This window comes from Phoenix dactylifera, chromosome 11 (assembly GCF_051530095.1).
Source record: "Phoenix dactylifera cultivar Ajwa chromosome 11, Ajwa_hap1_PhDact_Kaust_v1.1, whole genome shotgun sequence".
NCBI classification, from domain to species: Eukaryota; Viridiplantae; Streptophyta; class Magnoliopsida; order Arecales; family Arecaceae; genus Phoenix; species Phoenix dactylifera.
This window is the reverse complement of record NC_143200.1, coordinates 5,275,188-5,291,492: the sequence shown is the minus strand read 5'-3', so window position 1 is coordinate 5,291,492 and position 16,305 is coordinate 5,275,188. Positions and strand designations below refer to the sequence as shown.

Genomic DNA, 16,305 nt, shown 5'->3' with positions numbered 1-16,305 from the left:
TGGGCATCAGGCATGTGAAATGCATGTTAATCATAATTATTCTAACAATGCATACAAAAGAAATAATAAAATATTTACAATTATCTATTTATCATGTTGTTTGTAATATGATGAAAACACCTTTACATTAAACTCGTGCAATTGTCTTCTCTAACAAAGATTTGGAAGGCCGTATTTAAAATTGTGAGAGAGTCTATAAAGATATGAAGGCCAATTTATTTAATGAATAGGTGAGGGAACCTGCAAATATATGAAGACCAAAGACATGAGGATTTGACTGTTGGACTAAATAAATTCATATTATAATAATAGAGATAATTAGCTAGATATACTTTAGTTGATAAAAGTATAATCAGAATACATACTTAGGAATATTATTATATAAACATGACAAGACTTTGTTATATTTATCCTATATATAACTATGAGATTTAGTATTTTTTTATTTACAATTTTTGACTACTATTCCATCTCTATAGCTACCATCATGGTATTATCCAATCATTAACAAAATAGAGTAATTATGATATATATGACACAAAGAAATTTCAAAGCAACGATCGGAGAGACAATGTGTGAAGGATATTTTAATCACACAAAGCAGGCTTTGACAAAAAGAGAAATTAAAAGAGTTTTATTTTAATATTAAAATAGTTAAATCTATCAATTTATATTGTTATAATATATATATAATTTAATAAATATAAATAAATAAAAAAATAGTGGAGAATCTAAAAAAATGGAATTGTTTTTCTTATGCTCGAGTCATACAAGGCAATCAAATCCAAGCATATTAGTGTCCCTATGGCCAAATTTCTAACAAATTGGTGTTTCTCTTGGCAGAGTTTATAAAAAAAACTAAAAAATTGTCTGAAAAAGAGAAGGATCAAACAAACTACAACACAATCAGAGTTTCTGAATATAAAGAACAAGTTGCTGTTAAAAAACCAAAAAAGAAACAAATAAAGCGGGCTACTGTTTTCTGAACTGGCTCACCGGGCGGTGACCGCCCTCCATCTCCATGAATAATTCGCGCCTAGAAATGACGGTCGGGACACCCACAAGGCCCCGACGTTTAAGAGCTAAACTCCCCTCTAAATCCGGTTAGTAAAAATAAATTCTTCCCTCCAAAAAAAATTCCCCTTTTTTTCTTTTTCTCTCTCTTCCTTTTTCGGTTCCCCTCTCTCCTCCCCCCACCCCCCCTCTCTCTCTCTCTCTCTCTCTGAGGTTTCTCCCTAAATTATTCCCTTCGATTCCCCAAATCTCTTCGATCAGAGTTGCGTTTCCTCCTTAATCGCCTCATTTCGTCGTGTTTTTTCGTTGTTTTTCTCTCTTTCTTCGAATTTCTAGGTTTTCGGAACCTTGAAGCTGTAGAGCTTGCGTTCTGGAGGTAGAGAGAGATAAAATCTTAGGGAATGCTGATGGGCTTCGCCGGAAGAAGCTTCTCGTGACGATCGGGGTTGAGAAATTGGAGTGGATTTCGATCCGCAGTGGGTCCGGATCTGACGGAGCGGAATTGATGCGTTGGGAGTTCAATTTTGCTGGATTCTGTCCTCTCTGAGGGTTCGGACGGGTTGTTATTGTCCGGGGTTGGATTAGAGGTCGGGTTGGGCGAGCTGGGGATTGGAGCGTGGGCGTTGATGAGGATTTGGTTTGGGGAGGAGGAAAAGTTTTCGTCTTCACCATGTATTTCACCAAGCTCGATGACTCTCCCATGTTTCGGAAGCAGGTGAGGGGCTCACAGCTGAGTCTGGCTCAATTTTTTCGTTTTTTTTTTTCGAGGCCGTTAGATGCATGCATGATTTTTTCTTTGTTGTCGATGCAGATGTTCAAAAGGCCTTCCCTTTGGTTTCAATATCTTAATAATTGCTATTTTTTTAAGCACAATCTTCCAGACTGCCACTTTATCAGCATTTTAACTTGAATGATGTGCTCTTTGTAATGAGCCTGGTTTTTGGAGCATGATTTACCTGTATTTCGATTTTTTTTTGGAAATTAGATGATTGTACTCTTAGGTCTTTATAGGCACGAGTACCTTGAGAGCTGTTGCGAGCTCTTACATGATATTAGTCTGCTGATTATAGAGTAATGCATGGAATTCCTTTGACTAGATACTAGCGAGAGAAGTTAGCAAGCCCTTGGGAACATGTACTATGGCTCGTCTTCATTCTTGCAACCAATTGCATTCAGTACATGCTGCAACAAATTGGCCATAGGATTTTTCTCGCAGTTTACGGCATGTTGTTGCAAAAAGGTGGTATTTTGAAATCCAACATGTTCATGCATGTACACACATATTGATCAAAGGGTAGTTTGTTGGTTTAATTGATTGTGAGGTTTCCATGACATCATAAAAACATAAGTATTCAAATGCACATGGCTGCCAATCATTGCATCATGCACGTAGAGAAGGAATTTGCATAGCCAATTGTTGAAATGCTAACTTCTGCACATATATCCTTGGAAAAAGACCCTTGGTTGTGTCAGATTAGAGCTCCTCGGGCAATGATATCTTGGGCTTATCTGTCCACATGCTCATACTGTCTCCTTTTGAGGAGGGGCAAAGCTGAATCGAAATCAGTTTGATGGATCATTTTTTCTTTTGCTTTTTTTTTTTAAACGAATGATGGTGGGGTTTTAGGACTCTATCATAAACAGGGGTAATTCATCAATTTATTCATCATCGATGACCAGTCTTTTGGAGAGAACATTCACCAAGTCCATTCTCATGTCACATGAGAAAGTAGCATGATGTGTAAAATTCTTTAAAAAAAGTAATAGCTTCTAAAATTGGTCCAAAACCTTATTCAAGCTAACTCTGTTCTAGACAAATTTTCGCCCTAATTTCCTAGTAACAATAAAACACAACAAAAATGTGTTAAACTTATGTTTGGCGCCAGAGTAAGTGTTAAATTGGGAGCTCAAGGAAATGCTGCTGGTAGTTGTGGGCCACAACTTTAGCGTGGCAGAGTTTCTCCCAAGGGAAATTAGTGTCATACAACTATTCACCTCTTAGAAGGAGCCAAGTAATTGGTGGAGCTAATGATATCAAACCCCAGGGGTGGGTGGTTTGATGTTCCAACGTCCAAGAAGATCCAATACAATTTTGTGATACACTAGTTATAATGCAAGTGGCTTCTAAAGATTTCTGATATAAGGCAATTTGACTAAATTCTAACCTTTTTTCAAGAAAACCTAAATTCTATTTTTTAAAGTTAAAATTAGTTAATTATTAACTTTTGGGGAAATTGGTTCTTGCGAGTAAAAGGATCATGGGTCTCCAAACCAATAATATTGAAGAGTTTTTAGAATTAGGGTTTTGGTAGGGTGGAGAGAGAGATCAAGGATGCTAGGTAAGATGATCGTCAAGGACTCCTAGCGATAACAGACCTAGGATTAGGAAGAGTATGCCAAGGTTAAGAGTAAGGTCACTAATGGAGAAATATAATTAGGGATATTATGGGAATTGAAATGTTGGGAAATATTGCTACTTTTATGTAATAATGTCATAATAACTGGTTCGTTGCACTCCCTTTTAAACTCATTGGCACTCATTAACAAAATAGTTTTTGTGCAAACTTTGTTTGCTATACGTATGAAGTGAAATAACTATTATGGAGAGGATGGAGCTGCCATTTTGCAAGGATCTTCAAATTTCAATCCTTTTTAATTCAACATTATGGGGTGCCACTATGACTGGATGAAATGATGATTGAGAATCCTACTTTACAAATGTTTTGATTTTTTTTTTTTAGCTGAAGTTCAATTTTTTCTGGTTTTCTTTTAACATGCTTGGAGGCAAACCAAGCCAACATTGAGAGTAGGTGGGGTATTTTGATGGCAACCATTCAAAACTTGATAACTCAACTTATTCTAATCAAACAAAATAATTTGGCCCATTAGCCTACTAAGTTCAGTGGCTCATCAAGCAATGTCCCAATCAATCTAGGTTAGCTTTATAAACCCTTCGTTGCAATATTTTTTGTTGATAGGTACATCAAAAATCTTTGCAAATCTTTTGTCACTCCTATGTTTTTTTCCTCTTAGGTCTTCAATCCCTCTTTACTAGGTCCTCCTTTACATTTTTGGGGCGTCTCTCCCTATAGGAGCTTTTTTTAAAATCTTCATTGTACATGTCCTTGCCATCGTGCTTCATTTTTCATCACTTTGTCATCCAGGGATGTCATAATGGTTCAGTGGCCATCACCCAATTTTTGACATTTACTGATCAAATGGATATATGCACTTACAGTGATTGATAAATGTATATGTATGTATGTATGTATGCATCTATCTATCTATCAATCTATATATAACTAGCTGGGAACAAAAAATTGTTATGTAAAAATTCTTCACAATATGGAATTTGTTTTTTTTATCTGTTTTGGTGGAACACTGTGATCAACTAGAGGGATGGAACTGAAGAAGATAATTATTGGCAAGTGAGCGTACAATGATATTGCTGCTAGAAAACACATAACAGAGCATTTAAACATAAAATGGAAAAAATAAGATAAGAAATAAAGTGAACAAGAAAGCATGTAAAGACAGAAAGGAAAATAATAAAGACTAATGCACTACAAAACTGTGCTATATGGGCCAGGACATGATACATAATCCTGCATCATATTATAGTTTGGTCTGATACTTTGAAACTTGTGGCTGGCACAACAATTAGTTAAGTCTGGAAACAAATTGTTTGAAGCATATTTGTTGACAGTTGCTGTTTGCTGCATTATGGTCGCACCTAATAGTCGTGTTGTTTTGTTGTCTTTTACATCCGAAAGAAATCTCTTTGAGTTGAACCTAAACTTGTCTCATTCCTTACGTCTTTCATAGAGTTGTTCCTTGCTTTTGGAGTATTTGTGGTTTGGACCAACAAAATTGGAAGTTATGATGCTGTATTCATGTTGGAATTCTTTTACTCTAATGGGCAAAATACACAGCTACTGCATCAATCTTTTTATATTGTTTATGGCATCTAACAAGATAAAGATGTGCATTATTCGTTAGACACTAGGTCGAGCCTCACTAACATATGGTTCTGTTCTGGTAATATACTGCTATAGTACCTAGACCTCTTGGGTGTAGTACCTCCTATGAAATAAGAAATTGATTACAGCAGTTCCTGTCCGAGATTCACTCCCAGAAACAGCAATTATATGCTTTACTAAGGAGATGATTAGATCTTGGAAGAATTCTACTATTATTTGGATATATCAAAAGGTAAATTCTATGAAGACAATGCTGAGGATATTTTCTTCTGTTTTAAATCAAAGACTTGTTGAAACTTGAAAGTATATCAATAATATATGCAACAAGTTTGGGTGACATGGGCTGTGGGCTAGCTCTTGCCAAACTGATTAAGAAAGAGGATTGTTCTAATGTAGCCCCAGACGAAGACCAACCCATTATCACGAAACTGACTAGAGTGCCAGAAATTCAACCTGGCCACAATTCCAATCAAGTTGCTTTTGGAATGGTTGGAAGTATGAGAGAGAAGAGTAGAGAGCATGTGTGTGAGAGAGAGGGTTACTGGCTTACTGCAGGTGCTATGGAGATGGTCAAGCTGGCCATCTTGTTCGAAATTATTAGATACTATTGTTTCATTCTTGAAGGAACACTGACAATGAGTCCTGCTGGAGTCAAACCATACTGACAACATCAACAAGAGTATGTCATGAGTGGAGAAGACAATACTAGATTTCTAGATAGTAGCACTTGATGATGCAGAAATAGAGTAATGGAATTTGGTAAGTTGAGGAGACTAAATGGAGAGATTGAAATGGGGAGAGATAAGAGAAGGCAGCCTGAAACAACATGTAAGATGACAATTACAAGTGAAGATTTCTTTGTTTATGTTTAAAACTGCTAGATGAGATTTAATATTTCTGTATCTGTATATATAATTCAAGTAGTTTCATGTCACCATGAGAGCTTAATAAATTCTGGCGTGTTTTTTAGTTGTGTTAGGTAGTCCTATACCTCAACTTGAACTCAGACAAATGGTCTTGGTGCAGTTTTCCAATCATAACTCAATCATCTACATATGTATTTGCCAGCACTCCAAAAACTTCTGGATTGGTTGGGGCTGTTCAGCTTATCCAGAACATGTTGCATCCCTGATTTCTATTTTAGTGAATTGTGCATGGTAAGCTTACTAAAATTCTAGATGACACTATCTGCTTGATTCTCCTGTTTTTCGGTGTGCTGCTACTTTTCTTGCTGCTCTCCATACTCTTTTCTTAACGCCATATTTCTTATTCACTGGCCTGGTGTAGATTGTTTCTGCTGCACTGTTGCAGAGAAAACTTTCCATTTTATCAGTGAAAGAGTACTGAAAAAGGGAAATGCTATGTAGTGCAGTGCTGCAATTTTGTGTTCCATATTATAAATCAGTGGGTAGGTTTCGAGGAATATTCAACATATTTGCCTCCAGCAGTTCTCATTCTTTGATCTTATTTTGAAGATCATAGAAAATAACTCACAACAAGAAGTCAGATAGAGGGGAAGAATAGGAAATTTATTTGCAATTACATACTTCCTGTGGTGGTTGGTTGCTAAGGGTCATGCATGGCCAAAAACCATTAAATGGTTACAAAGAATAATTGAATAGAACAATAAATTATTTCACTTTTTTATCATTGATTTTATTTATGTTACTCATGCATCATTGAGTTTTATTTTTTCTGGATGATATTGACAACTGGTTTGTATTTCCCAATAAACAGGTTCAATCACTGGAAGAAAGTGCTGAATCGTTGAGGGAGAGGTGTCTAAAGTTTTATAAAGGCTGTCGCAAGTATACGTATGTCAAGATTTTTGATTCTTTTAAACTACGTTTTCAACTCAATCTTGTTTCTTGAAATTCCTTTTGCATGAGAAAGTAGGTATATACAGAAAATTATGCAATTTTTATGGTTTGAGTATTAAGACAAACTTCTGTGAGTCACACATTATCTTTATGTTTCTTTTGAAATTTGGGAAAGTTTCTCTTTGGACAAGTACACAAGAAATGTCTGTCATCATAATTGAGATCTTTTCCTGTTCATAATTAGTCTCTTTAATTAGTATCTTAGAATAATTTCAATGTAATTACCATTGTTTGATATATAATATATTTTTCAGTTGTGATTAGATAGGTAACATGCAGATGAAATGCGTGTCGCCACACATTGTATTTTGCAAGTATAGATGATTCTTTCCATTTATTAAATTAAGAGAAATACATGCTTAAAAAATCCTTAGAGCTGATGCATCTATTATATAATTCTAATGGAAGGAATCTATATCCCTAATTTCTTTTAAACACCTAGTCTCAATGGGATTATGAACGTAGCCTACTCCCTCTAAAAAGGGTTATTATTTTTGATAACTAGTATCGATATCAGCTTAAAAGAAGAGGTGGGGATAGGGACATTAGTCTCATGATGGTCCTACAAATCATCTCTCTCCAAAGAGTTTTTGTTAAAATGCTACCACTATAATTGACTTGGTTTCTATAATTATAATCGTATACAAGATTTAGTTCAACGGTTTAGGGCCAATGCATGAAGTTCTTTTACCTCCCATTCTAGTTGAGGGCTACATTTGCTGTCATTGCCGACGACTCGAGTCTCGCGGGACATCGCACAGGACATTGGGACAGGGTACCATCCCAAGTGTCGGGATAGGACCGTTTTGTCATTGTCCCACCATCCCGATCGGCACGGCTTGGGACATCCCCTTTCCTAAGTGTCAGGATGGGGTGGGACGGCAGTGCATTCCATTCCACGGGAAAATCGGAACAACCCGTCCCACGGGATTTAAAACCTTGCTCATTGCTAGCTTTTCTAAATATTTATGGTTGTTCTCAATCTTATTTCTTCAACACGCCAAACTTGCATTCTTAATAGTGTCCTCCTTAGATCTTTGCATCTCATGCCTACCATCTCGGTTAATATTCCACATGCTGTATGCTCTAAACCTTTACCTCCTTTAACTTGCTTGTTTGTAATCCTATCTAGTTGGTTTGATTTAACATTCAACTTAACATGCTCATCTTTATTGTACATCTTTAATACTTTTTGATCATCTTAATTGCTTATAGGAATTATATAACATTGCAAGTCGTAGAACTAGGCAATAAGTTTCAAAGATGATCCTCACCCAATATAGAATTATACTTTAAATTTGACTCAATAATTAGGAAACATTCTAGAATTATTCTACTACAAATATAGAAACTTGGCTAAAATTCAATATTGTCTCTAATGAAAAAATTATAGAAAAATTTGGATTCATTGGCTCCTATGAAGCTTGGCATGGTCCAGCTGGTCATGGTACTTGTTGGCTGCACCCTGTGCTGCATCAATATGGGCTTAAGGCTGACTCTTGGAGTAGCCTGCAACTTGAAATTCATCTCATCAATCGTAATTGATCCATATTATGTTCAGATAATTTTGATATGACCATAAGAAGAACCGTTCTTGTCATCAAATTACATACTATCACAGTCATTTATATGTCTTTTGTTCCATGGGTTGATAAATTGAGCAATCCCGTTGAGTGAGTATTATCATCCTGCATTAGACAGGTGCCCATGACCAAATTATAATGCATTTATCTTTTGCTGTTATTGTACTTAAAGTTGGTAAATAATCGAGTATCAGGCGACTGATGTATCTAAATCAAATTTATGAGATGAACTATGCACATTCAAATGAAAACATAATTACTTAAAGGAAATAGCTAACTGTAGTATTGTAAAGAAGTCATAGGAGCAATATGGTGACATTCATATCTTGTGTCAGCTTGTGAACATCGCGCATCCTCAACCATGGTACATGGCCAATGAATCTACATAAAACATATGTTGAGTAGAATGGAGAATGCTCCAGTGAGATGTGGAGTGGGATGCCAACAGGGCTGGTGATTGGCATGCAAAAAAATGCTTGATGCGATCAAAATGAGAACGTGAGGATTGAGCGTGGGATGCCTATGACTCTAATTAATATCTTATGGAAAGATATGTTTTTGTGAGCCTTCATTGTGAATGAAGTTGGCTGCAGGTCTTTTTTAACATCTAAAAAATAAACAAAAAAAGCACCGATTGTTAATCCTTTGTTGTTGTTTGATTCTATCCAAGTGCAAGCATAAATCATGAAGAATGCTTAAAAGGTGTCATATATTTTCATAAATTCAAATGTATTGATAACAAGAGAAATGCATTAATTCAAGGTACATTGTGCCGGTATCGGGACCCGTACTGATTGTTTGGCGCTACGGTATGATATGGTACCATGCTGTTCTGGGCTAGTATCGATATAGCCAGAGCCGATGAGGGAGGGGAGAAAGAGAGAAAAAAGAGAGGGAGGGAGGGAGGGAGGGAGGGAGGGGGAGGGAGAGGAAGGGATAGGGAGAGAGGGCTTCCGAGCCCCCTCTCCTCTGGCCGCATGAAAATAGGGGCGGTGCCCTTGTTTCGTTGAAGAGAGAGAGAGAGAGAGGGAGGGAGAGGGAGTGGAAGGGATGGAGAGAGAAGGAGGGGGAGAGAGGCCGAGAGAGGGAGGGAGGGCTTTCAAGTCCCCTCTTCTCCGACCGCACGAAAACAGGGCCCTCCCTCCCTCTCCCTCCCTCTCCCTCTCCCTTCCTTCCTCTATGTCTCGTTTCCTCCCTCTCTCTTCCTCTATCTCTTTCTCCCTCTCCCTTGTTTTGTTGGATTTCTTGAACCAAGGTGCGGAATCGTGACAGTCCGCCCCCGCTCCCTCTCCCTTGTTTTGCTAGATTTCTTGAACCAAGGGCGGTACAACATTCCATGTGTTAATTCATGGTGATGTTCCTTCTCATTTTGCAACATTGATAAATATTAAGATGAGCGGCATAATCATATATTATCTTTTGGAAAATGTGGCCGCTTGCAATACTATTTTTTTTTTTTTGGGAAAAGTATTGATGCCATCGATGTGACAATTCCATGATAATTACCATCACCTTCCATGATAGTAACTGATGCATGCCATCTGTGTAACTCCTAATCATCGATTGTTTGGTTGTCATGATTAAATGTAAGAACAGACAATGGTGCCTTTCTCATGAACTCCAACAACATTCTCATTACCACATGAATTCTGACATTGCCATTGTCATCAATGGTAACATCATGGTTGTTTGTCAACCTTGATTGTCTCTTATGTCTATGCATGGAACCCACTACCACCCCCTTTTCTATAACAAAGCCGTCGACCAAGGGATTAACCCCGATGGATTAATGAAACAATAGCTAGCCTAATAGTTGCTTCAGCAGCCTCAACAACCATAACAAAGATTAAGAAAATGTCGGCGACTATCAAATATATCAGAAAATGTTACGAGATTGATATTACCTGATTTGAGTATAAGCGGAGAACTCGTTTGATGCGATTTGCCGCTTCCGCCTCTCTAGGCTTTGCACACCCCCCTACTTCCCTGGGTGTGCCACACTTTAGAAAGGCTTGTAGGGGTCCTTCACTTGTCATTCAAAAGCCATGAGGTGATCCGATTCAGAGGTCGATTCCGGCCAGGAAATTGCACGGAAGAATCTAGGCATAGGAGATAGAAAATGGAAGTTTTTGTGGGCAGACTTCGAGTACCGTCATTTAGAACAACAAATATACCAATCAGACCAGACCAAATATCCTTGCAAGACCAGACCAAATATCCTTGAAAGACTGGACCAAATATCCTTGAAAGACCAGACCAAGTACCCTTAGGCATCCTGCCAACCAAATGCGCAGGGCGAGAAAGGCGCTTACCTTCAGCTCCTTATGTGGACCATGTGTACTGTCAATCACTGTAAAACAACGTAATTGTAGTAGTGGAAGTGGAACTGGATATGCCCTATCCTTTGGTAGATGCTTATCCATATTTTTAGTCAAACACATATATGAAGTGTTCAAATAGGGTTCATATACAGATATGGAGGCATAGAGATGAGAATACAAATCCGTTTATTATATCCTTATTCAGCTATATTCTAGTCTGAATTGCAATATCAGATAAAATCCACACAGATACATATCTCCATACATGCATAAACATATTTGGACGCCCATACCAGCAAGGACTCTAAAGCACTTCATGATCTCAAAAACAATCTTCCTGCACCACTTGGTTGTTCTCTGTGCTGCATCCACCAGTCTGCTTCTAAGATTGGAAAATGTGCTTCAAATATAATGGACTTCATTGTCATATTTAATAATTTCATAATCTGACCAGGTCTAAGAATTCCAATTAGCCTTATCTTTTAATTTCCTGAAGGAAAGGAATTCGTATCCATACATCCCAATCATTTTGAATGGTGTTAATGTTCTAGCATGCAAGATCTATCCTCATGCAGGGATACCACAAACTTTGCTAGTTCTGCCAAAATCAAGTTGATAATTACAATTTCTATTTCTTAAAGGATCTAAAACAATCATCTCAAAAGAAATCAAGGGTCACTCTAAGAATAGAGTTCTTGCACCTTATTCCAAATGCAGCATTTAAATGATATTATGCTGCATTGCTTCAACCATGAGGCTGGATTTTCATGTCCTATTCTTCTCTTTTGACATCTCCACCAAAGTGCATGCTGCACAATATTCCACCCTTTCCTAATCTCAGAATAAGAATAGGTTCAAAACAATTGACCAGGATTCACATTAAAATTTAATGGGATATAGAAATTACCCAGGAGAGAGTTTTGATTCTAATCCATAAGGGACAAGTTTGGTTTTTTAGCAGTTTCTGATGATAATCATCTATGATCCCTTGCTATAAAGCATGAAGACCGTTAACACACTACCTGCCCACTTATTTCAATTGTATGTGTTGCTGGATTAAAGTTGTCTAGAATCTCAGATAGCATGGTTGATTCAAATCTTGTCGGTGTACTGCTCTGGTATTTGAATGGAAGTTGGTAGTTTCAGGCCTGTAATTGTTTTTAAGATTCTTTTTACACAATCTTTTTTTGCTGCTTATAGCATCACAATTATTTTCTTACGCAAAATTAGTTATCTTAGATTTAATTTTGGAGCTTGAGATAAATTTTGTGAATTGCCTTTCCCCACTTTTATCATATTGTTTATTTTGAATTATCTGAACCATGAAAAAAGCTTATGCATTTGATAATGATCAGCTACTTGTCTCTTTGCGGTAAAATATTTGATAATGATTTGATTTTTCGATTCCTGGTCATTTTTACTAACAAACTTTTCAAGGTAATGCAGTAGGCAATTCTAGTCTCTCTGTTTGTGTGTTTATGTGTGTGTGCATGTTTTTTTAACTCACCCTATCACAGTGACACTTCTGATTGGCATATGATTACAAATTGGAATTTTTTTCATGCTTCTGTCCTGCCTTCTAGATCTTTAATATTTAATGGTGTTTTCTCTTGACTTCCAGAGAAGGACTTGGTGAGGCATATGATGGGGATATAGCTTTTGCAAGCTCTCTCGAAACATTTGGAGGAGGGCACAATGACCCCATTAGTGTTGCTTTTGGAGGTTAGTCCTGGAAATTTTGTTTTGCCTTCAATTTTTTTGTTTGCTTCAAACTGATGTTTAGAAAGTATAAGATTATCTGATTTACTTGCTTACTGGTTATCTAATTCTTATGCAGGACCTGTTATGACCAAATTTACAATTGCTTTGAGAGAAATAGGGACATATAAAGAAGTCCTACGTTCCCAGGTAAAGTGCCTAAATTATATGCTTCAAGATGTATATGAACAGAAATAAGTTCCCCCTTATTAGTTTCTTCTCACCCGAATAACTATCTTTATGGTAGTGTTTTAATCTATCTTCATACAGATGGGTCCACAAGATGGAGCTTTTTTCTCATGTTTTATTTTGCTCACAATGCCGAATAATATAACATTTATTGATGATATTAGAGTTTCCAACCCGCTATCGTATAAGTATGGATTTTGTCCCTTTTTTTTTAAAGTAACTATGTTATGTTAGAAATTATATCTTGTTAAAAAGTTGAGATTACCCCAAAGAAGGAAAGTTCTTGAAAAGCACTAGTGGAAAATGAGTTCTACCGGAATCTTGTTAGAGAGGGGGTAGATATATTAAGCAGACACAAGATTATAAGACAATGCTTGCAATAACTGGTTAACAATATTTGCCAATTTGAGGTTTAAATTTAATTAATTTGCACTATGACGATTATATTATCTCCTGCTGTCTGCACAGCTCAACTTGCTAGTTTATTTTACCTGTAAGTAATGAGGAAAGATTTGAAGTAGTCTAGTTTCTCGCCAGATATGACTTCAGAACTGATTGGTGAAGTAAGATCTAGAAGCCTATTTGTAGATAGTTTTGTTATATTTACCAACTAAAGTACTGGTTCATCATCCACCAAGATATATGTAAGCTGCTTCATTTCACCCTCTAGTCAGCCAATTAGTCATCCAGTGCCAACTTGAGCTAATATGATATTTTCACCTTGACCAAGCCAAATCCTGTTTCTCATGTTTCAGTGATATTATTTAACTGTATTTTGTATTATGTTTTTCTCTGCTTCTTCTAGTGTTGATATTCTGATATTCTTGCATACAGGTCGAGCACATGTTAAATGACAGATTGCTGCAATTTGTAGATATTGATCTGCATGATGTCAAGGCATGTTTATTGTCTATTGTTTCCTAGAAGCTTTGCAATTTTATGACTGCAAGCATTTGTAACTATACATTGTATACTTCTCATCTTGTTGCAGGATGCCCGTAAGCGTTTTGACAAGGCTAGCCTTCTCTATGATCAGGTCAGTTTGTAGGATTGTTATTTTATATTTTAATCATGTCTTTGACAAACTATTATTTTTGTTGTGCCAGATGGTTATGCAACTTTACTGTAAAAGTGTGAAAAGAGTATAAATTGATCTATTATGGTTGCATACCTGTCTAGCCATGGCTGATGGTTTATATTCACTATGTGGTGTGTTCTTTAGCCTACCAATTTCCTCAACTTGTTGTGTTGAATTAGTCATTGTTGCTTTGTTGCTAAATGAAGTTGAGATTTGACCCAGAAAACTTTGGCTAATTGATGGTGGTTCATGTTATGATTGTGCTTTAAGTGGAGCTAATGGACAGAAGTATCGAACTATTCATCTTAATAAAATATCTCCAGGAACCAGCACATATATGTACTTTTGTTTTTATAATTGGATTCTGTTCTTAATAAAATCTATAATGGGAGATGAATGCCTGGCTGACTTGTGGAAGACATAACTTAGGGCTACCAAATCATCTTTTTTGTTATAACTTAACTATTTTTAATAACCATGTTAAGTCATTAAAGATGATAAGATTTGCCCACCTTAAGTTAGAAATGTTAAAGAATTAAAACGATAATTAGACTTTTTAAATAACTTTTAGAAAATAGGAGCTTGTTTAATCCCTTTGCCAATTTCAAAATTCCTTCAAGGTTGGAATAAAATGAATAAGGCATGAAGGATAAATCTAACCATATCTTTTGAATAAATAAATCATGGCACTTTATTAATATTACAGATATCCAGGATCCCTAATTGTTCACAGAAGCCAAATTTTCTTTTAATCGGTTTAAGTTATGCAATCCTTGTGAAATACAAATTACAAACCTGGATCTCTTTCAAGAAAAACATCAAGTTGGATTAGCCTACAGTGGCGACTGATTGTAACACCTCTCCATGTGAATACTCTCATGCAGGAACAAATAAAAAATATTGATTACCTTTTTGGTGGATCTATTTGACATTGCTCAGCCATTCTGACTTACTTCATCATTATTATAATTGATTTTCAAGGAAGTTCAAGAAATAAGCTTTTCACCTATTGAATGCGACTAGATTTTAATGGTTTTATTGATTCTGGAATATTGTTTATATTTTGTTATGAATCTGACATTGACAGTTTCTGGTGTTTGTATGATAGGCTCGCGAGAAGTATCTGTCACTGAAGAAAGGCACAAAAGCAGACATAGCTACTGTCCTAGAGGATGTAATTACCGTATACTTTTCTATATTAAAGTGATTTTTTCATATAATGAGAGAGTAATTTATCCCAAGTTCTGCAATTTTTTCCTTCTGAGTGTCCTCTTACTAATTAAGGAATTAATTATGGACATAATCCAGGAGCTCCATAGTGCAAGATCATCATTTGAACAAGCCCGTTTTAGTCTGGTAATTATATCACCCTATCTAACTTATCCTTATGTACTCAATGTGTTTGCATGTCTCTGCGCGTGCGCACACACACACACACACATATATATAGAGAGAGCTGGACTTGGCGATACTCGAGTGGATCTCCATTTAGATCTAGTCAAGACTAGATTGGTTGATGTGGGTCCCATATCGATGATCCGAGCCGTTGTATGTGATCTACTATCTCTAACAACTTGCACACCAAAAATCTTGTAATTTGGAGGCCTCCAGCCTATGCATCAAGTGATTGAAAAAATATAGACAATTTGATGTTATTTAGATTGTCCAATTTTTTGACCACTGATGTATAGGCTAGAGATCTCTAAATCGCATAATTTTTGGTGTGTAAGTAGTTTAAAGCTAGTAGGTTACATCCAACGGCTTGGATTTTCGATGTGGGATTTCCATTGTTCAATATAGACCTGACCTGATCTAAGTGGAGATCTACTCGAGTGTAGCTAAGTCTAGCTATATATATATATATATGTATAAATATTCATATATGTATAATATTCATATATGTATATATATTCATATATACATATATATATGTATATATATGTATATATATTCATATATGTATAATAATTAATATTGTGTCATGTTAAGATAGATTTCTTATGAATGCCCAGGTTACTGCTCTTTCAAACATCGAGGCAAAGAAGAGATTCGAATTTTTAGAGGCTGTTAGTGGAACAATGGATGCTCATCTTCGCTATTTCAAACAAGTAATTCTTGTGGTTGGATTTATCAGGTTTTTGTTGTCCATCTTAGTATAGTGATTTTTAATCTTTTATGGCCATTTATGCAGGGATATGAACTACTGCATCAGATGGAACCATACATCCACCAGGTTCATTTTAAGCATATGCCTTCTAACTCTGTGCTACTTTTGCATTCATATGGTTGGAGAAATTGGCTATATTCATAATCATACAACATTGCTGGATGCTTGTAATGGTTTATACCTTTTGACTGAGAAATCTTCCAAAATGCATGTACAGATCTTCATGATAACCATTTCTTGTTGTAAGTTTCCCAAAAATTCCATTGTGAGTGTTAGTTATCTCATCCAACTTTTGTCTGATATTGATTGGAGAGTTAGGTTTCAGAATTACGCTG

The 16,305-nt window shown here is 36.3% G+C and overlaps 1 protein-coding gene across 4 annotated transcripts in view; it reads left to right on the top strand.

Moving 5' to 3' along the window:
- Positions 1–1,056: 1,056 nt before the first annotated feature.
- LOC103707808 (ADP-ribosylation factor GTPase-activating protein AGD3-like) overlaps positions 1,057–16,305 on the top strand; it is a 28,658-nt gene continuing 13,409 nt past the window's right edge. Inside the window, exons 1-11 of one of the 4 annotated variants that reach the window (XM_088706595.1) lie at positions 1,057–1,103; positions 1,351–1,729; positions 6,732–6,808; positions 12,400–12,500; positions 12,616–12,686; positions 13,560–13,622; positions 13,717–13,761; positions 14,912–14,977; positions 15,112–15,159; positions 15,816–15,911; positions 15,995–16,036. In XM_088706595.1, coding sequence (XP_088562721.1) covers positions 1,685–1,729; positions 6,732–6,808; positions 12,400–12,500; positions 12,616–12,686; positions 13,560–13,622; positions 13,717–13,761; positions 14,912–14,977; positions 15,112–15,159; positions 15,816–15,911; positions 15,995–16,036 — 654 coding nt within the window. In that variant the 5' untranslated portion in view covers positions 1,057–1,103; positions 1,351–1,684. Of the gene's footprint in view, positions 1,228–1,350; positions 1,730–2,102; positions 2,255–6,020; positions 6,152–6,731; positions 6,809–12,399; positions 12,501–12,615; positions 12,687–13,559; positions 13,623–13,716; positions 13,762–14,911; positions 14,978–15,111; positions 15,160–15,815; positions 15,912–15,994; positions 16,037–16,305 lie in introns of those variants that run through there. The other 3 variants (XM_088706596.2, XM_088706593.1, XM_088706592.2) reach the window with 3 other exon arrangements.